Source organism: Megalobrama amblycephala, linkage group LG21, assembly GCF_018812025.1.
Source record: "Megalobrama amblycephala isolate DHTTF-2021 linkage group LG21, ASM1881202v1, whole genome shotgun sequence".
In the NCBI taxonomy this organism is placed as follows: Eukaryota; Metazoa; Chordata; class Actinopteri; order Cypriniformes; family Xenocyprididae; genus Megalobrama; species Megalobrama amblycephala.
The window spans coordinates 14872630-14898043 of NC_063064.1; the positions used below are offsets into that span (position 1 = coordinate 14872630).

The window sequence follows — 25414 nt, forward strand, 5'->3', positions numbered from 1 at the left end:
ATTTCTTTGAATGTCAATTTCTGTATAGATAAATCTTGGCTAGAAAAAAATAAACTGTCATCACAAATCTTATGTAAGCAAGGTCTGTGAGGAATCAGATATCGTAAGAGACTTGTATACTGCACCGTCTGAGCAATTGTCTGCTCCTGATGAATTTAGATCTGATTACTGACTTTGCCTATTAACTTAATGGCAGTCAGACAGTCATCAAATTCCTTTACATGACTCCATATTGTCACTGAAACAGCTGATTCATTGTTGTGGACTGAGGATTTATCAACAGAACAGAAGACACTGCAGTAAGTTCAGTCTAGAGGAATGTACAATATTTTATTGGCTTTGCACAAAGTGCATCAAAACATTCACACCCATTAATCGAAAATGCAAATACTGTATATCAAGACAGATATTCATTCACATTGAAATGCAACAGCAATCAGAACAAGAACATTAACATATATTGGGATGTTTTTGTCTTGTTTTATGGTAACACTTAGTTTAAGGTCCAATTCTCACTATTAAGTTGCTTATTAGAAATGCATATTACTAGTATATTGGCTGTTTATTAGTACTTATAAAGCACATATTAATGCCTTATTCTGCTTGACCTTATTCTACATCCCTTAATCCTACCCAATTCCTACCAATAACAACTACCTTACTAAGTATTAATAAGCAGTAATTAGGAGTTTATTGAGGCAAAAGTCATAGTTAATAGTTAGTTTATAGTGAGAACTGGAACCTAATCTAAAGTGTGACCTTTTTTTATAGCCTTTGTGGTTAATAAAGCCTCATGCATTTAAAAAAAAACAGACAAGGAAGAAGAGAACACATAAGAAAGCAGGGGAATTAAGTGTTGATTGTACTTCAATCACCTTGTGATCATAATAAAGGGCACTGAATAGACAATATGACCCTGTTAATGAGGAAAGAAATTATATACAAACTGAAACCAGGTTAATATGGCACGACTTCATGCAAATACAGTGCAAACATTACAGAGCCATATAAATGTGGAATCACAATAGTGCAAACACCAAACCAACGACCACTGGCATGACATTATTCCAGGGATAAGAAATCCAGAAACCTGACAAACAGCAATCTAACATCAATACTGACAAATGAAAACAGAAATCTCTGTTATACAGTGTAAATTACAAACACCTGCATCACCTGTTCTAGGTGATCACCATTAGGACAGGTACACTTAAAAGTCAACATGAAATCAAAATGGACCCCATTTACTTTCTTAAAGGGATAGTTCACCCAAAAATGAAAATTCTATCATCATTTACTCACCAACGCAAAGGAAGATATTTGGAAGAATGTTTGTAACCAAGCAGATCTCACCCCCCATTGACTGCCATAGTTTTTTTCCTAGTATGGTAGTCAATGAGGGGCGAGATCTGCTTGGTTACAAACATTCTTCCAAATATCTTCCTTTGTGTTCAGCAGAACAACAAAATTTATACAGGTTTGGAACAACATGAGGGGGAGTAAATGATAACAGAATTTTCATTTTTGGGTGAACTATCCCTTTAACGCACATTCCTGCTCTTTTTGTGGACGATTCATTTGTGAATGTTACTCAAATGATAATATTTATGAAGATAATTGATGAAAATGTATTAACTTGCTCCATCTCTGAAATGACATTCCCGTATCGATGGATGGTGTAAACCAATGGCCATTTACCAAACTATTTTAGCAACTTTATATTCATAATGGTTCCACTATGTCAGATATGTCACATTATGGAAGTAAAATAGGTTGCAAACAACAATTTATGTTAACATTATAACACTAGAAAAAGCTCTGATGGAGCATTTGATGAATAGGAATCATTTTGAGGCTGTGGAAAGAATCAGTTCAGTTTCAAATGAAGCAGAAATACTATTTAGATTACAAATGGACCGTCGGAGTAAAAACTTTTGGTTGTAGTGACGCAATGCCACTTTTGTAAACTCTTTTATTTTTCCTCTTCCTTAAGATGCACCATCTCTATTAAAATCAATGGATTTGTAGAGTTGATGCAGCAAGAACTTTTGCGCTGAGTTTCACATTTGGATATAATGACCTTTGATCAGTAAACTGTGATATTTCGGTTACATTTACAGAGAGGTAAAGTCAAAAACCATACAATACATCTGAGGATCCCTGTCATTCATTTTAAAAGCATATTAGTATTCTGGACAAACAAGCTTTATCTAATCAGAAATAAAGGATGCATTTTTAATATATCTGTTAAACTAATCTCTTCCTTCCTCTGTGGTGCTCATTATTGAACTTTGCCCTTAGAAATGGGTCCCCTGTATTAGGGAATTGCAAAGAGGCAGATGGGGTTACTGATTGGTGTAGGAGATGGGCCCACTCGAAGCATAATTTCCCACCTGGCTGTACTCTGATTGGGCGAAGTCCCCTGTTCCAGTAAAAGCAGCTCCTGATTGATCAAAGCTTCCCTGGTTGTAGACCTGCTGGTTGAAGGTCGTGGCTTGTTTTTCTGAGGATGAGGCAGGGTATCTTGCTGCGCCTCCCTTGTGCCATCCAGTCTCTTTAAACACAAACCAGATGTTTCCAGCCCACAGCACGAAGTTCAAATAGCCGAATACCTGTGGAAAAAAAATGTCTTGATGAATACAAGAGATGAGTATATATATTTTATAATATATATATATATATTATATAAATATATAAGTGTTTTAAATAAAAGTGTTCAGGAACACTTGGGTCAGCATGGGCACCCTGACTGGTCTATGGATATGTAGCCCCATACGCAACAAACTGCAATGCACTGTGTATTCTGACACCATTCTATCAGAACCAGCATTAAAAGGACAGTTCACTGTTTTTTTTTCTAGGCTTGATTGTGTTTATGGGGCGTAGTTTAACATGTCTTCATGCTTCATTTTTAAAAAACGCTGTATTTTTCATATATTTTACTTTTATTCTACACCGCTGTCTCCATTGCCATTTGAATGGCCGGTTTACTTCCTGGTTCTATGATACCACTCCCTCTGGAATACGCAATGGGCTCAGATTGGTTAGCTGGTCCAAACGCTACGTCCCTTACCATTATGGGCAATTACTGCATGCTTTCGGTGGAAAATAATGGCATCAATATTGCCTGTATCAATTTGAGCCCGAATCAGACCCAGATAGCAGTAATGAAGAGGGTCAAGCAGAACCTCTGCAAGCACGGTTTTTAAAGGATGTTTCTGAATGGTAAGTATTTCCTTTTGTACTTGTGTCAAAGTGTTTAGATAAGCTGTCACTTGTAAATGTTACTGCTGTTTATGCTAGCTTTCTACATACGGTTTTATCCTGATTAAAGCTTTACTGTAACTGAATACATGACTGAGTAGTAGCATTTTTAGTAAAGGTATTGTTTAATTTATAGCATGAACAACTGTTTGTCTATGAACATAGAAGTTTGTTGATGTTTGTTGGCATTTGTTGGAGAAGTATGCAATAGAATTTAGCTAACTCGCTAGTGAAGCCAAATCGCGTTGGTCTTTGTTTACTTACTTGATGCAACCAAAAAATAGCAACAGAACTATACATTTAAAAGACATGTACAAACAATAAAACATATTTACAGGTTGGGGCCCATAAACAAATCCAGCATTGAACTTGTGTAGATTCTGGAAGCTGTCTCCCGCGCCACATCCAGTGTAGGTAATATAACTGATTATAATGGGTTCTATTATATTTTGACGCATCGCACCGCTCACGTCCGGTGTAGACAACTCTTCCGCTTCCATAATGCCATAATGCCGACATGGCCTCGCCTACTTTGTTGCGTATCCCGGGGGCAGGGTTTATATTAATTGCAGGGTTTATGATGTCACCAACCCGGGAAGAAGCTTGTTGTTGTCCAAACGTTTTTGTAGGCATTAAACTGCCATAACTTTCAAAGACAATATCTCCGTTTGCATTGAACTTTCAGCGCTGTAACTTTGCAGATACTGTTTATGCTCAAGCAGCAACATTACACACTAACTAAAGTTTAAAAAGTGAAATTGCAATGAACCAATCCTTTAACTTCTTGAGCAATTTGAGCTACAGTAGCTCATCTGTTGGATTGGACCACACGGGCCAGCCTTCACTCCCCATGTGCATCAGTGAGCCTTGGCCACCCATGACCCTGTCACCGGTTCACTACTGTTCATTCCTTAGATCACTTTTGATAGATACTGACCACTGCAGACCGGGAACACCCCACAAGAGCTGCAGTTTTGGAGATGCTCTGACCCAGTCATCTAGCCATCACAATTTAGCACTTGTCAAACTCGCTCAAATCCTTACGCTTGCCCATTTTTCCTGCTTCTAACACATCAACTTTGAGGACAAAATGTTCACTTGCTGCCTAATGTATCCTACCCACTAACAGGTGCAGTGATGAAGTGATAATCAGTGTTATTCACTTCACCTGTCAGTGGACATAATGTTATGTCTGATCAGTGTATATATTTTTATTTTTAAATGATTGTTAATTTTTACACAAGGTGATATATGATTATTGTTTCTTATCATTATTAAGTGTTGTAAATGAAAGTCTAGACACAGTGTCAAAATCTTAGTATCTCATGCCTTACCACAGATGTGTTCAGGCCAGACCATCTGGGTCCGTACACTGAGCCGCACTTGTTGGTCTGCACTTTACATGCAGACATGAGCAGAACCACCTCATCTGGATCGGTTGCCGCCTTCACATCTGAAAGACCTTTTGCCCAGGCAGATGAACTCACTAGCCACATAAATGAGAACACCACCGTCACTATGAAGTCCTGGGGAGCATGAAGAAAGTGTTACATGATTATTTTTTTGTTATATTCTGTTGCTAATTTGAAGAACTATTTTAACATTAAAAATAATTACATACTTCAGCTTTAAACTTAATTACGATGATTTGCAAGCATGGGTGCATTACTGTATGCTATGTAGGACTAAATTTAATGTGGGTGTTTTACAGTATAAATAGCAGCTCATGTCTTGTTTATCAATCTTCTCTAATAGCAAGGCTTTGACAGTCCACAAAGGTTTGAGTATTTAGCTTGTCTAAAATAACACCAGGGCTCACAATGAGAGGTCCGCGGTTGTTTTCGCGGTACTTGTTCTGGTAAAAGATGTAGACCACTGTGGCCAGCAGGGAGTACAGAAAGGAAAAGACAGCAATGGTGACAAAGAACTCTGCAGAGGAAGAAAAATCTCCAATCAGGTAAAGCCGCTCTTGCCTCCTTCCCTCACACATCGGCACGTCAAATTCCACCCGGTTCAACCTGTTTAATGTAAGGCACAAAAACAGTTATATTAGGTATTCTTCAGTGTCAACATCAGGCTTGTTATTTTAAAATGCCCCTCTTATGCTTTTTGGATATTGCCTTTCATGTAATAAAATTGTGTAATAAAGCTGTTTGTAAAAGGTCTGCAAAGCCTCAAAGATCAAAGTGCACGATAAATCAAGTTATTGTCTTCCAAAAGAAAGAACAGATTTGGAACAACCTGGAACAAGTCGTCAGCTGCTCCAGCCTTACTTCCTGTGTAACAGAGGCCAGCTAGTAAGAGCTGTGTGAGTAAACCTCACTCCCGTCACCTCAAGTGGCACACTAGCGATTGACGCTATAGAAGCTGTGGTCTTTAGCTCCTTGTTAGTGTGCCCACATCCCATGCTGGAGATGCCAGTTCGAATCCCCCTCGGAGGGGTGCAGGTAGAACCGGTGGGGTTACATTGGTGCCGTGACCCGGGTGGAAGTGAGATTTAGGGGGGCGAGTGTACTGGCGGCCAGCTAGTAAGAGCAGTGTGAGTAAACTCACTCCCCTGGCCTCAAGAGGCACTAGTAATTGAGGCTATAGGGGCTGTGGGCTCCTTGTTATTGTGCCTGCCTTCAATGCTGGAGACGCAAGTTCGAATCCCACTTGGAACATTGTGAGTAGAACCAGAGGGGTTACATTGGTGCTATGACCCGGATGGGAGTTTATGGGGTGAGTGTAATGGTGGCCAGCTAGTAAGAGCTGTGTGAGCAAACCTCACTCCCCTGGCCTCAAGAGGTGCACTAGTGACTGATGCTACAGAAGCTGTGGTCTTTAGCGTCCTTGTAAGCTCTCGCCTGCCATGCTGGAGATGCCAGTTTGAATCCCACTCAGAGTGATGCAAGTAGAACCGAAGGGGTTTCGTTGGTGCCGTGACCCGGATAGGAGTGAGGTTTAGGGGGGTGAGTGTAATGGCGGCTAGCTAGTAAGAGCAGTGTGAGTAAATCTCACTCCCCAGCCTCGGGGCACACTAGAGGCTGCGGTCTTTAGCTTCCTTGTTAATGCGCCCGCCTCCCATTTCTTTAGTGTCCTTGTTAGCACTCACCTGCCATGCTGGAGATGCCAGTATGAATCCCACTCAAAGTGATGCAAGTAGGGGTTTCGTTGGTGCCGTGACCCGGATAGGAGTGAGGTTTAGGGGGGTGAGTGTAATGGCGGCTAGCTAGTAAGAGCAGTGTGAGTAAACCTCACTCCCCTGGCTTCAAGAGGTGCACTAGCGACTGACACTATAGAAGCTGTGGTCTTTAGCGTCCTTGTTAGCACACGCCTGCTCAGAGTGGTGCAAATAGAACCGTAGGGGTTTCATTGGTGCCGTAACCCCGGATGTGAGTGAGGTTTAGGGGGTGAGTGTAATGGTGGCTAGCTAGTAAGAGCAGTGTGAGTAAACCTCACTCCCCTGGCCTCGAGGCACGTTATAGGCTGCGGTCTTTAGCTTCCTTGTTAACGCGCCTGCCTCCCATGTCTCCCATGCCAGTTCAAATCCCACTCGGAGCGTTGTGAGTAGTACCAGAGGGGTTACACCAGCTTAAACCTATGTAGGTACATTTGCATAATGCCAGCCTATTCATAGGCTGCCCACGGACAATGTATACTTTGACCCACCCTCAAACACTGCAGTGATAGCCGAGACCTGGAAGGGTTGTGTTACCAACATGTCGAGAATACACTGTATTCTGTGCTGTGAAAGTAAATCCACTTTGCCTGCACTTTGAAAGGATGAGGGCTCAGGAACAAACTGATATACAGTAAAACTGATGCCATCATTACTGTTTGCATTACTGTGTGCTGAGGAATGCAGATATGGCAATGGTGCTGAAATTCAGATATGGCAATGGTGTTTCTTTTCCGACACATGCTGTAAGAGGTAAACCAATCACAACAGATTGGGCTATCTGACCAATCAATCAGAGCAGAGTATAGGCTCTTGGAAAGGTGGGGTTTAGAAAGATCGGATCCTTTATCGAACCGTTTCAGACACTGTGAGAAAAGAGGTGATGCTGCAATGTATATTAAATTAAATTTGTTTTTACCTTGGATGCATATAAACATATTGTAGAAGACCTTCAAATAATTATGAACCTTTAAAATGGCATAGTAGGGGCACTTTAAGTTCCTGTCACAAGGTTATTTTAGTTCCTGTCTTTCTCTGCCTTGTCCTCCTTTGATTACTATGAACTTGAAGCTCAGTTCTCGTGAACACTGCAGGACCTGAGGGCTACTTCAAAGCATTGCATTGCTGTGGACAACATGTATGTGTGCTTGACCTTTCAGGGCAAGAAAAACACAAAATCAAAACAACTTGGACACATAATGTTTGAGACTACAGAAGAATACCTGTCTGTCAAAAACACTTTCAGCCTACACAGAATTATAGTGGTGATTTACTGCAGAACTCTATTGTCTTCTGTTCTTTAAATTGACAAGGTATGACTTAACAATGAAGTCATTCTTCATCCATATGAATAACAATGAAGACAGACCTGGAGCATGACTCTAGGGTTTAAGTCAGCCAACTCATTTATTGAGTGTGTTTCTGTCTCTCAGAAAGAATTTCTCATCTCTGAATGTGCTGAATAAAATTTATATTTAAGACAGAACTGTAAATACTTTGAGATACTTTCTAAATGTTTTATTTAACCATGAATTTATTCACACAGAGACAAACATTCCTTTGTAAATATGGAAAATTGATTAGTCATATAGTTTGGACATGATAAAAAAATGCTTCAAAATGTAAAAATCTTAATTATTCCAAACTTTTCACTGCGATTTACTTAGCTCTTACATGATGTATAATTCATCCACTTTGACGTGTATTATGAAGCAAACAATACCAGATTATACTGAGGCTCCAAGAACATTAGCCCAATTAGCACAATCATTTAATTTTACAAATTATCTTTGATGCTGAGAGTTGTGTTTCCATTTAAAACACTGAAGCCAACTGTGCTCACTGAGAGACAAATTTGCAACTGGCAGCACACATAGAGAATATAAAGATAAAACCATTAGCACATAATCAAATGCTCCTGTGTATTAGAGTATTGAATCAAAGCCAGGTAATTATCTCTTGCTCTACAGAGAATACGCAGGGGTGCTTTAAACTAGCCTTACCTGAATGGGTAAGCAAAGTTGATACCAATACTGAGGTTGCTGTCGGACTTGTTGATGCAGTCCACACTAACCCGCAGTTGCCCAGAGTAACCTCCACATGTTGCAAATGCAAAGATGGCAAAAAGCTGAGGGGATATAACATAAAGAACAGTTCAAGCTACCATGAAATCAAAATTGAGCATTCTATTTTTATTTTTTTTTGTAATGGAATTTAGCAGTATTTAAGCAAACCACAACGATCCAACGATTACAATCAATTCCCGATGATAAAATCAAGTCTTGACCTATGTTTTTCTAGTTCCAGAAGCAATTTCACTTGGATATGCATAATAATAGGGAAGAAAAGACTCTCACAACTTCCATTTCATGGCAACTTTAAAGGTGCCCTAGAACTTTTTTTTAAAAGATGTAATATAAGTCTATGGTGTCCCCTTAATGTGTCTGTGAAGTTTCAGCTCAAAATACCCCATAGATTTTTTTAAATTCATTTTTTTAACTGCCTATATTTGGGGCATAATTAGAAATGAGCCGATTCAGGGTGTGTGGCCCTTTAAATCTCGTGCTCCACGCCCCAAGAGCTTGCGCTTGCCTTAAACAGCATAAAAAAAAGTTCAAACAGCTAATATAACCCTCAAAATGGATCTTTACAAAGTGTTCGTCATGCAGCATGTCTAATCGCGTAAGTACAGTGTTTATTTTGATGTTTACATTTGATTCTGAATGAGTTTGAGGCTATGCTCCGTGGCTAACGGCTAATGCTACACTGTTGAAGAGATTTATAAAGAATGAAGTTGTGTTTATGCATTATACAGACTGCAAGTGTTTAATAATGAAAATAGCGACGGCTCTTGTCTCCGTGAATACAGTAAGAAACGATGGTAACTTTAACCACATTTAACAGTACATTAGCAACATGCTAACGAAACATTTAGAAAGACAATTTACAAACACCACTAAAAATATCATGTTATCATGAATCATGTCAGTTATTATTGCTCCATCTGCCATTTTTTGCTATTGTCCTTGCTTGCTTACCTAGTCTGTTGATTCAGCTGTGCACATCCAGACATTCTGCCCTTGTCTAATGCCTTTCATAATGTTGGGAACATGGGCTGGCATATGCAAATATTGGGGGCGTACACCCCGACTGTTATGTAACAGTCAGTGTTATGTTGAGATTCGCCTGTTCTTCGGAGGTCTTTTAAACAAATGAGATTTATATAAGAAGGAGGAAACAATGGAGTTTGAGACTCACTGTATGTCTTTTCCATGTACTGAACTCTTGTTATTTAACTATGCCGAGGTAAATTCAATTTTTGAATCTAGGGCACCTTTAAATATAAGAATTATGACATCAATATTTCCCATCAATTTCTGAAAATAAAAGCTATTAGAAATGAATATATCAATTTGTGGAAAATTCAAGTTATTAGTCTATGCATTAGTGGTGCATATTTGCAGGTTACATAATTTTGCCAGTAGGTGGCGATAAATACGTTTTTTCAAACCACTGATTAATTCAGGAATGAAACAACTGACTGAAATATGTTATACAGAATTTCAACGTTGACTTTAATCACGAAAAGTGAAGGAAGATTCTGTTTACCCACCAGCTTAAAAAGACAGTTTCTAACTAGTAGAATTAATTGCTCTAATCACGATCGTTTTATTTAGATACCGGCTTATCTGCAGCTACATGAGACTGTGGTCAATTTCAATTAAGTCAGAGCCACTGTAAACAGGCGATTAATTCTCATCCGGAGATGTCAAGCACATTTGCAAAGGGTGTTTGCAAACACTGAGTAAAACTATGATTTCATAATTGTGATCACACCCACAAAGAGGTGCTCTCTGTCTCTCTATGTCTCCAATTATCATGTCTTTAACATTTTTCTCTTTAACACAACCTCTCCACAGATACCTCTATAACATCCATCTCTTTCCCAATATTTCCCATGAGTTTTCTCTTTATATGTCCATTACCCTTTTTCACTTTGGCTATGGATCTATGAAGCCTAGTCTTATTAAGCACAGAGGATAAGCTCTCTGAGAGCTAAAGTGACTTCCCTAAAACACATTTCTGCAACACTGATATGAGAATGGGTTCTCTGTAGGAGGTGATACATCTCACTGAACCCAGATACAAGTCATTCTGCAGTCATTCTTGAAAAAAAAAAAAAAAATCAATGATGAGAATATATTCAAAATTCATGAGAGAGCATAATGTGAAGGAATGAAAGCGTACTGATAGATAATGGTGCTCTACAGTGCTTTAAAATTAAAAAAAAAAAAATGCAATATTATTCAAAGAATCACGCAAACAGATGCAATGACAGTGCCAGTTAATGTAAAAAATAATAATAAAAAAGAACTGGAATACAGACTTTTTCTCTTAAAAATTAAAAGTGAAATATATATATATATATATATATATATATATATATATATATATATATATATATATATATTTTTTTTTTTTTTTTATATATATTTTTTTTCGAACAGGTTTCAAATATGCTGCACATCAGCCATTGGTTAGCCGAACAGGCAGTTCTGTCCCAAACTCACATCATTGGTTGTTTCTATGTCAGGCCACTCAAACAAATGTACAGATTTTTTTAAATAGACATTTATAATGTTACAAAAGATTTCTATTTCAAATAAATGATGTTCATTATAACTTTCTATTCTTAAAAGAATTCTTAAAAATGTATCATGGTTTCCACAAAAATAAGCAGTACAGCTGTTTTAAACATTGATAATAATAATAAACGTGTACTCCAAATCATCATATTAGAATGATTTCTGAAGGATCATGTGACACCGAAGACTGAAGTAATGATGCTGAAAATTCAGCTTTGCCATCACAGGAATAAATTACATTCTAAAAAAACAAAAAGACTTCTTTTAAAAACATTTTAAAAATCTTACCGACCCCATACTTCTGAATGGTAGTGTGTGTATGTGTGTGTTTGTGTGTACAGTAATTTATATGTATATAAAATGTTTAATATATGCATTGTTATATATTCCAGAGATTTTCCACAAAATCAGCTCAGAAAAGGTCCAGTTTCTCAGTTTCTCATAAGCTCTTCAGATTACATATTCATCTTGGACCACTTTTTCATATATGAAGTCCTTTATCAGTCCATTTTTTTAATAGTTTCACAGTCTAGCTTATTACTTTAAGTCTATACAGTCTATTCGGGATACAGTTTCCAAACAAATTATATACCATCATCAATTAATAGCCAGAAAGTCACCATGGTAACATAAAGACATATGAAGTGAACCTCCTCAACAGCTGATCATTATTGAAGTACAGAAATTCTTGTTTCTTAATCTAGTTTCCAGTGTCTTAAACCTCAAAAAGCTCAAATCGACAAATCGACCATGTGGGTCTAGGGACCTCTGAACATCAACTGTGAGAAACACTGCAAGCCAAATCGCTTTTTTTGCACAGCGATTCATTGATCATGAATAATGAGTCATTCATAAGCTAACAGAAATAGACATCTCACTCATTCAGAATTATGAATGATTCAGTATGGTATGAGAGCAATTTTAGCACCTAAAAGGTCTCCGAGATGTTGACAAATGGGATGTTGGGAGAAACTGAAGAAACAGCACAGCAAAACTTACAAAAATCTCATATCTTACAACGAAAACTACCATAAAATATTATTAATATTAGGTCAGTTTAAGTCTATTAATCAATAACTATGTACCACCTGATGGCTGCTACCAGACATACAGAGATTCTGAAGCCAAGACTTACCGGAGCAAATATGACCATACACATTTAAAAGCAAAAGAGATATCCAGCTTCAGAACATATTAGATGCTCTTAAGAGTCAGTTTTAAAGCAGCATCTGTATCTTATCCTTGTCTCTCTGCTCTGTCTCCTTGTCTTGTAGTCTGGATGGAGAAGAGGGGACTGTGAGCTCAGGAGAGGGCTGGTGCTTCTGTGTGGCTCTCTAAGTATAACACTGCACTCCCTCCTTTGCTCTAAGGACGGGGGGGTTGGGGGGGGTTGGGGCTGCTCTACAGTCACAAACACACATGCCAGAACACAGAGGAACTCCCCAACTACAGATCACTTCACAATGAAGTCATGTGTCAGAATGTATACTGAATGCTACAGTTTTGCATTCAAATGAAATAAAGCAATAAGGGCAGACCCCGCTAACAGGGAACATTCTCAGAACTTTTGCTAAGGTTATGAACAAATGTTCTTCCCATTCGTTCAGAGTTGTCTGGTCTTTAATAATGTTCTTTTAAAAAAATTAAGATGTCCCTTTAATGATGATACAAAAAGATCCTTAAAAGTGTCTTTCATTTTTTAAAAGTTTCAAAGCTCAAAAGACACCCTGGGATTTAAAGCTTCCAAACTCTCTGTTAAAAACGAGATACTCATGGTATTTTTCTCAAAGCTACAGCAAAGCATTGAAAAAGATGAAACCTATTTTTAGGGCTGAAAGGTGCTGTATCAGTAATATGAAGAAATGAATTGGGAGATGCCCAGATGTTAACAAATAAAATTTCCTGAAAACACGTAGCATCAGAGAACTCTGATCTGAATATCAATGGGGGTGACAATTCACCTTTTTGCATTGTTGTTAGGGCAACACTACAATAATATTGTATGTTATGAAACTCTTAGATGACATCCAGATAATAGTGTTAAAGTTTATTATAACTGTCATGTAGTTGCCTATTTCAGATGTATGAAGATGCCAGCCCTGCTAATAAACAACATGATTAATTACCATAGGCTACAGCTACTAATACAAGAAATCACTGGCCTGTCATTATGGCAAAAACAATGATGCCCTCTCAAGACTAACCACAAATTGCCTGCTCACATATCATGCCAAAATAACTTGGAAAAGCTACAACCCCTAACAATGAAGCTTATGTCTAGGTAATGGAAATAAGCATTAGAGTCTCATGATGTGCATTAAACCCTCAGCATACCAGAACCGGTGCTGAATTTCACACATTCAAGATGTTTCATCCAAAAAAGTTTTTTTTTTTTTTGGAGGTGTTTTGTAAGCTTTAAAGGGACAGTTCACCCAAAAAAAGTGCATCCATCCATCATAAAAGTAATACTTTTTCGGGGATTACTCTGATTATTTCAGTTAATTTTATTTCATTATGGAGTTTGCAGTTTAACGTAATTTATATTAAAGGGGCAATTTAATAAAATTTTGTATATAATGCTGTTTTAAAGGTGCCCTAGATTATCTTTTTAAAAGATGTAATATAAGTCTAAGGTGTCCCCTGAATGTGTCTGTGAAGTTTCAGATTAAAATACCCCATAGATTTTTTTTATAAATTTTTTTAACTGCCTATTTTGGGGCATCATTATAAACGCGCCGATTTTATGCTGCGGCCCCTTTAAATCCCGTGGTCCACGCCCACAGAGCTCGCGCTTGCCTTGAACAGTGCCTTAACAAAGTTTACACAGCTAATATAACCCTCAAAATGGATCTTTACAAAGTGTTCGTCATGCATGCGGCATGCATGCGGCGGATTATGTGAGTATTGTATACTGTTATATAGTTTACTTCTGATTTTGAATGAGTTTGATAGTGCTCCGTGGCTAACGGCTAATACTACTCTGTTGGAGAGATTTATAAAGAATGAAGTTGTGTTTATGCATTATACAGACTGCAAGTGTTTAAAAATGAAAATAGCGACGGCTCTCTTGTCTCCGTGAATACAGTAATAACCGATGGTAACTTTAACCACATTTAACGGTACATTAGCAACATGCTAACGAAACATTTAGAAAGACAGTTTACAAATATCACTAAAAATATCATGATATCATGGATCATGTCAGTTATTATTGCTCCATCTGCCATTTTTCACTATTGTTCTTGCTTGCTTACCTAGTCTGATGATTTGGTTGTGCACAGATCCAGACGTTAATACTGCCTGCCCTTGTCTAATGCCTTTTATAATGTTGGAAACGTGGGCTGGCATATGCAAATATTGGGGGCGTACACCCCGACTGTTACGTAACAGTCAGTGTTATGTTGAGATTCGCCTGTTCTTCGGAGGTCTTTTAAACAAATGAGATTTATATAAAAAGGAGGAAACAATGGAGTTTGAGACTCACTGTATGTCATTTCCATGTACTGAACTCTTGTTATTTAACAATGCCAAGATAAATTCAATTTTTCATTCGATGGCACCTTTAACTATAGGCAGGAAGTTCAGTTGTATTCTGAAGGCACCCATATGTTTTATACACCAAACTCGTTTATCTTAAAAGACAAGAAAAGTTGTATTACTATTTTCCCTTTAAGAGTTCAACTTAAGTATTACAGGGTTAGTTCACCCAAAAATGAAAATTCTGTCATTTATTACTCACCCTCATGTCGTCATACACCCATAAGACCTTCGTTAATCTTCGGAAAACAAATTAAGATATTTTTGTTGAAATCCGATGGCTCATTGAGGCCTGCATAGCCAGCAATGACATTTCCTCTCTCAAGATCCATTATTGTACTAAAACCATATTTAAATCAATTCATGTGAGTACAGTGGTTCAATATTAATATTATAAAGCAACGAGAATATTTTTGGTGCGCCAAAAAAACAAAATGTTTTGTGTTGAATCATGATTCGGATCGCGTTTTAAACCGCTAAACTGCTGAAATCACTTGACTTTGGTACTCCGAACCAGGCTTCACTGAGCCATCAGATTTCAACAAAAATATAAGGATTCAACAAAAAAGTCTAAGGATTCCCCAATGTGGCCTTTAGACTCTACTTAGTATCCAGTCCAAGAGCTGAGTTCCTATTGTGACGGATTTATCCACTCACCACAAGGAAACAAAGCAGAAAGCTTGTGCTGATGCAATCAAATGAAAGTGTGTCTGACAGCAGTAGAATCACACTCAACTTTAGCTGAATCTAATGGACAAGTGTGAGAAAGCCATGGGATAACAGGTGAACCATGTGTGGGAGCTCGACAGCCAGTAGAAAGAATGCTTCTCTTTCAGCAACCTTCTCTTTAAGAGCGTATAGCACCTGTTGAGATGGTAATGAGGAGAGGTGTCCCCTCTTTGTCTTTCCCCACCAGTCTCCACTGTTTCTAACCTACAGAGTAAAACTGTGTCAGAGAGAAACTGTGTCATGCTTCAATCTTCGGTGGAGTGTGTGAGTGACCTGGGGTTTGGGGAATGCCTCACTTCAATTTTAAGATGAAGAGCTTCCACAGAAATAGAAGACCTTCTTATAAGGTGAAAGCTGTAGGTACCAAATGGTTTTTCTATGTGCTTGTGGGTCTTTATACAGGTCTTGAAATCCCTAGAGAAACTCAGATTCTCTGCATATAAATTCAATAGGTAGTTGAGAAAACCCATTAAGTAGTTCTGGTGGAAATCCATAAAACAATGACAACATAATGTTCTGTAACATATTTTATTCTTTCCAGGTCATTTTTGGCAATCATTATGTAAAATACTTACATTTTGGTAGTCCTGGAATTGCTGTAAAATTAAATAAAATAAAATAGTTCTGGTGGCTATTCATAAAACTATGACAACATAATGTTCTGGATCATATTTTATTATTTCCAGGTAATTTTATGGCAATCATTATGTGATTTGATGATTTTAATATACACCTTACAGGTGCAACCTAGACACATCATCAGTGATGTAACCTGGGGTCATACACCCTCGCCCAGGTGACCCAGCCAGGGGTGATCAGTCCCCGGCTTGTGTCTAGGTAGCTTGTGTGGCCCACGGATCACCCCTTTTGATCCACAGCCATCTAGATGCCTTCTCAGCGGCATCCATGATGTTCCTGATGGCTTTCTTTTTAAGCTTGAGGGCCCTGTAGAGCGACTGGCCGGCAAACCATCAGCAGCCAACCTCGATGGGGAAGCAGGTCTTCCATCCCCTGCTACGGCATTCACCTGCCAACTCCTTGTACTTGGCCCTCTTTCATTCAAATGCCTCTTCCGTTCGGTCTTCCCAGGGCACAGTCAATTCCAGTAGGACCACCTGCCTTGATGATTCTGAAAGGAGGACTATGTCAGACTTAAGCATGGTCATGGTGACGGTTTCTGGGAATTTGAGCTGCCTTTCCAGGTCGACCTTTAGCTGCCAGTCCTGGGCTGTTGCCAGCAGTCCCCCAGATGGGTCTCTGCTGCGTGGTGGTTTCTCTCCAGCGTTGACAAATGCAATCAAGCGCTGTGCTGGCTGCTGGTGCCTGCTGAGACCGATCCCTGTGCTGATGGCTTCTGCGATGACCCTTAGCACCTGGTCATGGCACCATCGATAACGTCCATCTCCCAGGGCTTTATGGCAGCAACTTAATATGTGCTCCAGGGATCCTCTTTTTTGACATAGGGGGCATGCATGGGTGTCTATCAGGTCCCAAGAGAAGAGGTTCGTTGGACTGGGGAGGACATTGTAGATTGATTGGATAAGGAACTGAATCCGTTGTGGCTCCGCTTTCCACAGGTCAGACCATCACGGCCCATCACCTGTTCCCATCGAGTCCATGCCCCTTGTTGTCGCATCCCCACCATCCTACTGATGCGTCTTTCCTCCACCCCTGCTCGGATTTCTTCTTGGACCAGTTGATGCCTGTCCTTTCCCCGGGCCTTGTAGTATCAATGTCTTTGGATACAACCAAGCCCTGCTCGTCCTGACACCACTGTCCCCACTAGCACAATGTGCCGCAGCCACGCTTCAGCCTGGTTTACTGCCTATTGGGCCCTCCACTTCCTAATATCTGATAGATTCAGGGGCTCCACATTTTTCTGTACTGTTTGTGATTAAGACTTACAGTATATCGGGATAACTCATCTCAGATCAACGGTATCAAAAATACATTTCAATGAAGAATTCATGAAGATACACTAGGTGCCACCTACAGTGTCGCTGGCGAACATCTCCCACAATTCATTGATGTGTCGATCATTGAGCCTCACTGAAACTTGAGATGAACAAGAAGCAGGGCTGCTAAACAACTTCAGACACACAGACACAGATATTCACACTCACACATATTCCCAGAAAGCTACAGGACAGGTTGAACACTGCACTAACTGCATTGTACGCTGACAATGATCCATGTCATTGAAATGTATTGCAGGGATACAGAACATCCTCCCAGTGGGAGAGATGTTACATGCTGGAATGGATATAAAACTGCTGTTATTTAGTAGTAAATCACTATGGATAAAAACTGTCTACTGGTTTATGGTGTGATAAATGTTACACAGCAACAGTATTGTTTGATTAAAATGTGAGGTCTCTGGGCTCAATGTCATTAACAGACTGCACTGAATGCCTCTTATTATGAAACTTATTCTGCCATTTTCTGCCATTTGAATGTCTCTATGGATAATTGGATGATTCTTCAATTTCAGTTGATTAAACCAATCTCCATTGTATTAACTCAAATTTTTAAGTTCAATGAACTCAAAATTTTAAGGCAGATTACTTACTTTTTTAAATTAAGCAAACTATATATATATATATAATTTTACAGTGAACAGTTTTTTAATTAATACTTTCAAATACTGAAAAATCAAATAAAGACTTTATTTATAGTTATGGTAGCCAAAACAGTCATAAAGTGAGATTTTATTTCAGTTCAATAGACAATAATTACACATTTTTTATGTATACTAGCAACATTACAATTTAGCTTATTTTATGATATCAAAACAAGCAAACATTAATCATAACTGAAAAAAAAAAAAGAAAAAAAAAGAAATATTCAGGGGATTGACTTCTTAATGACGCTGTATTTTAATATTAAAAATGAACTTTACCAATGATGATTCAAAAAGAAAATGCACCTGGGACCCTTATTTCAGTCCTTAAATCATACAGCCCTCACATTTCACAGCTGAGTGTATCAGATAGAGGAAAAGCCTTTGAAACCGTGCTTGAAATTAATTTCTCTTGTGCTTAGTATTGAGTTACAGAGGGAAGTATTTATTTAAACCTAGTGGTGTTAGTTTGAGAGACTCCAATTTCTCATTTATGTGAATCGGTAGAGCTCGGCAGAAGACGTGGCCCTGTATCGACAGCGCACTGATGCTCATCAGAGAACTGATCATTTGTTTTGAATGTGGCTTTAATGGGGGTCACAGAGGCTGAAGCTCTGTGTCTAAGCAGTGTAACACAGGTTGAACTAGTCAACGCATCATACGCATTACTTTTATTAAAGTAAATTCACTGTAAATCACGGCTTATTGCTTTAATAAAATGGCTATTCCACATACCTGGCAAGGTTTCATAAAATAAACACAAAGACACAAAAAATGTAATGCTATTACAATTTTTTACAATCACTTTGCTACTATTTTCAGAATCTTGATGTCATTTTTAAAATCAAAACGGTTATCGCTTGTAACACAGGCTGTCTAATGTTCAAAACATTGCATTGTGCATTCACATCTTTAAAGAAATCTTGCACTTGCACAATTATTGGTTCAAAACACAAATTTACTGTGAAATACCATTGAAACATAACTATAGACCAGCCACACACAAGCAACCGATAGTTTCACTGTGTCATTGTTCGTACAATCATTAAATATTGTAGAACAAAATAGGTGATACAGGTTTCATTATGGTACTGTACAGTAAATACATCTCTGTAAAAGTACTACAGTAGTAGAGAGAATACTACTGACACAGTGGAGTCATTGAACAAAGATTGTAATATATTGATGCAAAACACTACAGTACAATCACAACATAGGTTTATTTGAATCAAAGCAAAAATAATTAGCTATGAAATAGAAAAGAAAAGTCAGTACTGTAAAACATCAAATGCAGTGTTCCTCAACTTGCTTGCTTGTACTGTAAGAAACAAAACAGGAGTGCACTGCAAAACATGCTGTTCTTACTTAGAGTTTCTAGTCAAAATATCTTAAAGTTCTTAAATCAAGAAGCATTTTCTTGACAAGTAAAAATTATTTTCTTGTTTTCAGGAAAAATAAGTCAAAATTAAGTAAGTTTTTCCTGAAAACAAGAAAATAATTTGTACTTGTCAAGAAAATGCTTCTTGATTTAAGAACTTTAAGATATTTTGACTAGAAACAAGACAAAAACTCTAAGTAAGAACAGCATTTTTTGCAGTGTGAGAAGGTGGTACAGTATTTGGGGCCATAGACACAGTGTCTGATGAAGCATTATGATAAAATATTGGGCTACATCCATGGATATTGTAGTCGGTTCATGCTCCACGCTAATTGGTGACAATGAATCTCATTAACCTGAAACTTTCATGATTTACAGTTAATATGGAAGATTGTTTTTCTGTTTCCATACAACTATGCATTAAGAGTAATGCAACAGTTACTTATCATTTTGAGCAGTTGTATCAATTGATAGTTAGATCACTGTAAGGAAATGAATAGACACTCATTTGAAATGTAATGTGTGAATTGCCTTTTGAAATAGTAGTACTTTGATGTTAAGTTGTGTCATATTGAACAGGTGATTTTTGTTGAATGAACAAATGATCTAAGTTTTATGTGTATTGTATCCAAGCAATTGAGAAAAGGGTTAGAGTTTGGAAAAATGTGCATTTTGATCATTGGTTTTGAGTTTTGTGTCTAGAGTTGTGAAAAATGACATCAAGGTTCTGAAAATAGTAGCAAAGTGATTGTAAAAAACTGTAATAAAAAAAAATATTATTCTTCTGCCAAACAATGTAGTTCTTTAGAAGCGGAATGGTTGCTAAGCAACACCAAAGTCCCCCTTTTTTTTTTTTTTTTTTACCAAAGTCCCTTTCAGGCAAGTAATTTTACTCAGCGGCCATCTTTGAAACACCTCTCGGGCTGCTATTTTAGTCATGCAAGTGCAGCTCCTATCTCTTTGAATGGGGAAAATATTGAATTCTTCAAAGCTGTTCACCAAACTTACGATTAAATTTCATATTTGAAATCATCAGTGAAATCTGACAACACCTGTCTTATGAATTTTCTTCCCTCAAATCCAAGAATTCTTCCCAGTCTACTAACATTTATGAGATCTGCTTCAAACATTCCAATGCTCATGATAACTTTCGTTAACTCTACAATGCGTAAATCCAGTTCACCAGCTAATTATTCTTCGACAGTGATGCATGGCTGGTGAACTGGATTTACATATTGTAGAGTTAACGAAAGATATCATGAGCATTGGAATGTTTGAAGCAGATCTCATAAATATTAGTAGACTGGGAAGAATTTAAAACCAGCGGTTCATTCATAAATCTGTAAGATCTTACCTTCATGCTTTGGAAATACAAACAGGAAGACAGAACACAACATTGGAGGACAGTGGCACTCCAGGACCATGATCAGTCACATCTGGTCTATAGCAAAAAGAGCTTCTGAAGGCAGCTGCAGACTTTACCAATAGAGTGCAACAGTTGGGTTCTGGAATTAAAAACTCCATTCATTTTCTCCATAAGGACATTTTGAATGATAATAACTCATAAACCTTCAAAGACAGACCTACTGTGAACTACGAGGTTGTTAATCAATGGTATTTGCTTCCGCTGAAGCCGTCAGTCAGCATTATTTCAGCTTATTTTTAAAATAATCATTTTTAACAATGGAATTCCTGGTGAAAAACTACATTATGCTGTGCAGAAAATGACACCAATCAGAGAGTCGAAAAAAGCAACATGCTCCAAAATCGCTGTTTAGCTCCACTCACTCCCACGAAGCACTGCAAATGGCATTATTGAGTCAATCAATCTATGCTCTCAAAATACTGAAATGTTTGAATATATATATATATGGATATTTTGCAATAAACTTAAAAATATATTGTTTTTATACATATAATTAACATCTGTAAATAAGTAGTTTTATATTTCTCCATGTTTAATTTCAATATGCTGTTCGCAATGCTTCATGGGATTGTATTTCTTTAAGAAGTTTTAAAAAAAATGTTTTGCTTCAAATCAAAGTTTGTAGAGATCAAAACAAAGTTTGTAAAGTTACCTCGTAGCTGATTGGCTTGGTTCATGGCTTATAACTCTTTAACGAAGACTATTTTAAAATCTAAGGGAAAGAAATGAATGAAAAACAAAATACTTCTGGAACCAGCACCACTGAAAAAGGGGCTGGGCAGTGTTGCACGCTATTGACGATTGGCTCTTTTATTTAGAAGGTGGGACTTATTCCGCCATATTCCATGTTGCACTTTCTCCCATTCATAACAATACAAGTGCACTGTCTTTGTATATATAAAGTCTTTGGTAACACACAGATGCTGCAACACAGAGACACAGTGGTGCAGTAATACTGACATAATGCAGTCACAGCTATATGTTTACAGCTGATTCGAAGGCAGCTCAACCAATCATAATCAAGGGCCGGAACTATTCGTTTTATAAAGTAGCCTACTTTTTGATGTTCATGAAGCTTGACCACCCCAGTCATTATTTTGTTGTACAGAAAAGAGAAAGTTTGATTCATGTTGTTGCTTGAAAGAGAAACAAACATTCTGGTTTTGAGCAGCATTATTATCGTTAACTAAAACCAAAACCATAAAAAAAGATTTTATTACTTGAATAAAAGTAAATGTTACATGAAATAAAATATAAAAAAATTTTTATATTTTTATATTTTTATATTTTTAGTTTTAGTTTAAGTTTTAGTAATTTTTTTTTTTTTTTTGTATTTTTATTATCTAATCAAAATATTAATCAAAACTATATTAGTACATCAGTGATACATAAATAAGTGGATTTTAGGTTCATATTTTTATTTTGTACAAATAAAGTGGTCTTGAATGCAGATATCAAAAAAGATATTCTGGTTTCAGAATTTACTGTGTAACAATTCTGCTTTTTTTTTCTTTCTTTTTTTTTCTTTAAGAGTTGCTCTTCTGATATTGTCATTTCTTTCAGACAGTAGGTGATCATCACTTTGAATCTGCTGCCCTCGTCTGTTTTAGTTAGGAAATATAGTCTTCCAGACATGCACTGAGAACATATACAAACAGTAAAATAAATAATAAATAAAAAGTATAAATGCATTTGGGTGCATTTGAACTCACACTGTAACATTTTAAGAGACTGTAACCTTTAAACAGTTTACATTCAAAGCAACAAAGTAATATTCGTTAAATGGGTAACAGCAAAAAGACAAGACCTAGAGCCTTGTAAATAATTAGCATAACATTATCATTTCCTCTAGGAAAATATGCCTCCATAACCAGCTACTTCATAACCAGTATTTGCCCTTTTGGTACTTCTGCCATTTAGACTGTGGACTGTATATTAATGTGTAAGAGGATTATTATACAGTACAATAGTGGATGTGATAACTTGCAATGAAAATGAAGCAATTAGCGCCATCTGGTGGCAGCACACTGTCACAGACAGTGATTTGTTTATAGGGGACTGTTTTTATGACATTTAACTCTTAGCTTAGAAATAACGTATCAAATAATTTACACACAAAATACCAATTCACTTTAAGTCAATAAGTATGGTCTGATGTTTTGCTGACATTGGGGTACCAAATGCGTGAATAATGCTCTTAATAACGGTTAAGCTTAATTAACAGTATTTGTGGCATAATTCTAATTATAATGAGGTGCTTACAGTTAAAGTAGGCTAAATGGGGTCCATATTTGAAAGATTTAGAAGCAGAAATGTGAAGCTTAAAATTATGAATATACAATATCTCACAGAAGTGAGTACACCTCTCACATTTTTGTAAATATTTCATTATATCTTTTTATGTGACAACACTGAAGAAATGACACTTTGCTACAATGTAAAGTAGTGAGTGTACAGCTTGTAAAACAGTGTAAATTTGCTGTCCAACACACAGCCAATAATATCTAAACCGCTGGCCACAAAAGTGAGTACACCCCTAAGTGAAAATGTCCAACTTGGGCCCAAAGTGTCAATATTTTGTGTGGCCACCATTATTTTCCAGCACTGCCTTAACCCTCTTGGTTCACCAGAGCTTCACAGGTTGCCACTGGAGTCCTCTTCCACTCCTCCATGACGACATCACGGACCTTCCGTTTGACGATGCCCCACAGATGCTCGATAGGGTTAAGGTACCCTCAGCTTCTTTAGCAAGGCAGTGGTCATCTTGGAGGTGTGTTTGGGGTCATTATCATGTTGGAATACTGCCCTGCGTCCCAGTCTCCGAAGGGAGGGGATCATGCTCTGCTCCTTCATGGTTCCCTCAATGAACTGTAGCTCCCCAGTGCCGGCAGCACTCATGCAGCCCCAGACCATGACACTCCCACTACCATGCTTGACTGTAGGCAAGACGCACTTGTCTTTGTACTCCTCACCTGGTTGCCGCCACACACGCTTGACACCATCTGAACCAAATAAGTTTATCTTGGTCTCATCAGACCACAGGACATGGTTCCAGAAATCCATGTCCTTAGTCTGCTTGTCTTCAGCAAACTGTTTGTGGGCTTTCTTGTGCATCATCTTTAGAAGAGGCTTCCTTCTGGGACAACAGCAATGCTGACAGCACTCATACGTCTATTTCCCAAACACAACCTCTGGATATGATGCTGAGCATGTGCACTCAACTTCTTTGGTCGACCATGGCGAGGCCTGTTCTGAGTGGAACCTGTCCTGTTAAACCTCTGTATGGTCTTGGCCACCGTGCTGCAGCTCAGTTTCAGGGTCTTGGCAATCTTCTTATAGCCTACACCATCTTTATGTAGAGCAGCAATTCTTTTTTTCAGATCCTCAGAGAGTTCTTTGCCATGAGGTGCCATGTTGAACTTCCAGTGATCAGTATGAGAGAGTGAGAGCGATAATACCAAATTTAACACACCTGCTCCCCATTCGCACCTGAGACCTTGTAACACTAATGAGTCACATGACACCGGGGAGAGAAAATAGCTAATTGGGCCCAATTTGGACATTTTCACTTAGGGGTGTACTCACTTTTGTGGCCAGCGGTTTAGACATTAATGGCTGTGTGTTGAGTTATTTTGAGGGGACAGCAAATTTACAAGCTGTACTCACTATTTCACATTGTAGCAAAGTGTAATTTCTTCAATGTTGTCACATGAAAAGATATAATAAAATATTTACAAAAATGTGAGGGGTGTACTAAGTTCTGTGAGATACTGTAAGTGCTTAAATTAAAATTAAAGGCACAAATGTAGATTTTCACCACTAGAGGTTGTCTATTCAAAACAAAGGCATAGCTTGATGACGCTGAGATTGAGGGATGGATTTATGTGAGATGTCGTCTTCACCTCACAGCTGGTAGAAAAGAATCGGGATAGGACTCGGGCAGAAATCATGTTCATAGATGAGTTTATTAACGTTACTGTAGTATGAAGCAGAGCAGGGCCGAGTGTTGTGGGAGCTGAACGAGGCCGCTGGAGCAATTGCTAATGAGAGATGAGTGCGATACATGGTCCGTGTCCTATGTAAAAATGACTTATTTCTCTGGATTTAAACATTCTTGAAACATTTGGGATAATGTAAGTACACAAGTCAAAATATATAACCCTGTTCTAGTGGTTTTTGGATATTTTAATCCAAAAATCTTACATAGTGTGCCTTTAAGCACTTTTATTCATTTTTTTTTCAGTTAAAACTTGTGTATTATTTGAGCTGTAAATTTGTTCATGTAATTTTACAGTTGTTTTAAAGGGGACCTATTATGCAAAATTCACTTTTGCATGGTGTTTGGAGTGTCAGTAATAAAATAATAATAGAAGTCAAATTCTCAAGCATGTGTGTGAACATGTGTGTGTGATAATAGTGTGGGCCAGTGGAGCTCACACCACTGCACTGGATGCACACTCGCACATGAATGAGCACATGCTTGCCTAAACAAACAAGCACACACGCACACAAACCAAACCTCCAAACACACTCGCTTCAAGCATGGCAACCCACCCCCCTCCTCTCCTCTCATCCATTACAGCTGCATTCTCCTCTCCATCCCTCCGCTCTCAGTTTCTCCCTGTCTCGCTCTTTCTCACATGCACACACTGGT

The 25414-nt window shown here is 37.9% G+C and overlaps 1 protein-coding gene across 2 annotated transcripts in view; it reads right to left on the bottom strand.

Moving 5' to 3' along the window:
• Positions 1-1452: 1452 nt before the first annotated feature.
• Positions 1453-25414, bottom strand: part of synpra (synaptoporin a) — a 31781-nt gene continuing 7819 nt past the window's right edge. Inside the window, exons 1-5 of one of the 2 annotated variants that reach the window (XM_048173427.1) lie at positions 12206-12380; positions 8428-8552; positions 5084-5282; positions 4599-4790; positions 1454-2612 (exon numbers count right to left, since the gene is read on the bottom strand). In XM_048173427.1, coding sequence (XP_048029384.1) covers positions 2346-2612; positions 4599-4790; positions 5084-5282; positions 8428-8552; positions 12206-12229 — 807 coding nt within the window. In that variant the 5' untranslated portion in view covers positions 12230-12380 and the 3' untranslated portion in view covers positions 1454-2345. Of the gene's footprint in view, positions 2613-4598; positions 4791-5083; positions 5283-8427; positions 8553-12205; positions 12381-25414 lie in introns of those variants that run through there. The other variant, XM_048173426.1, reaches the window with a different exon arrangement.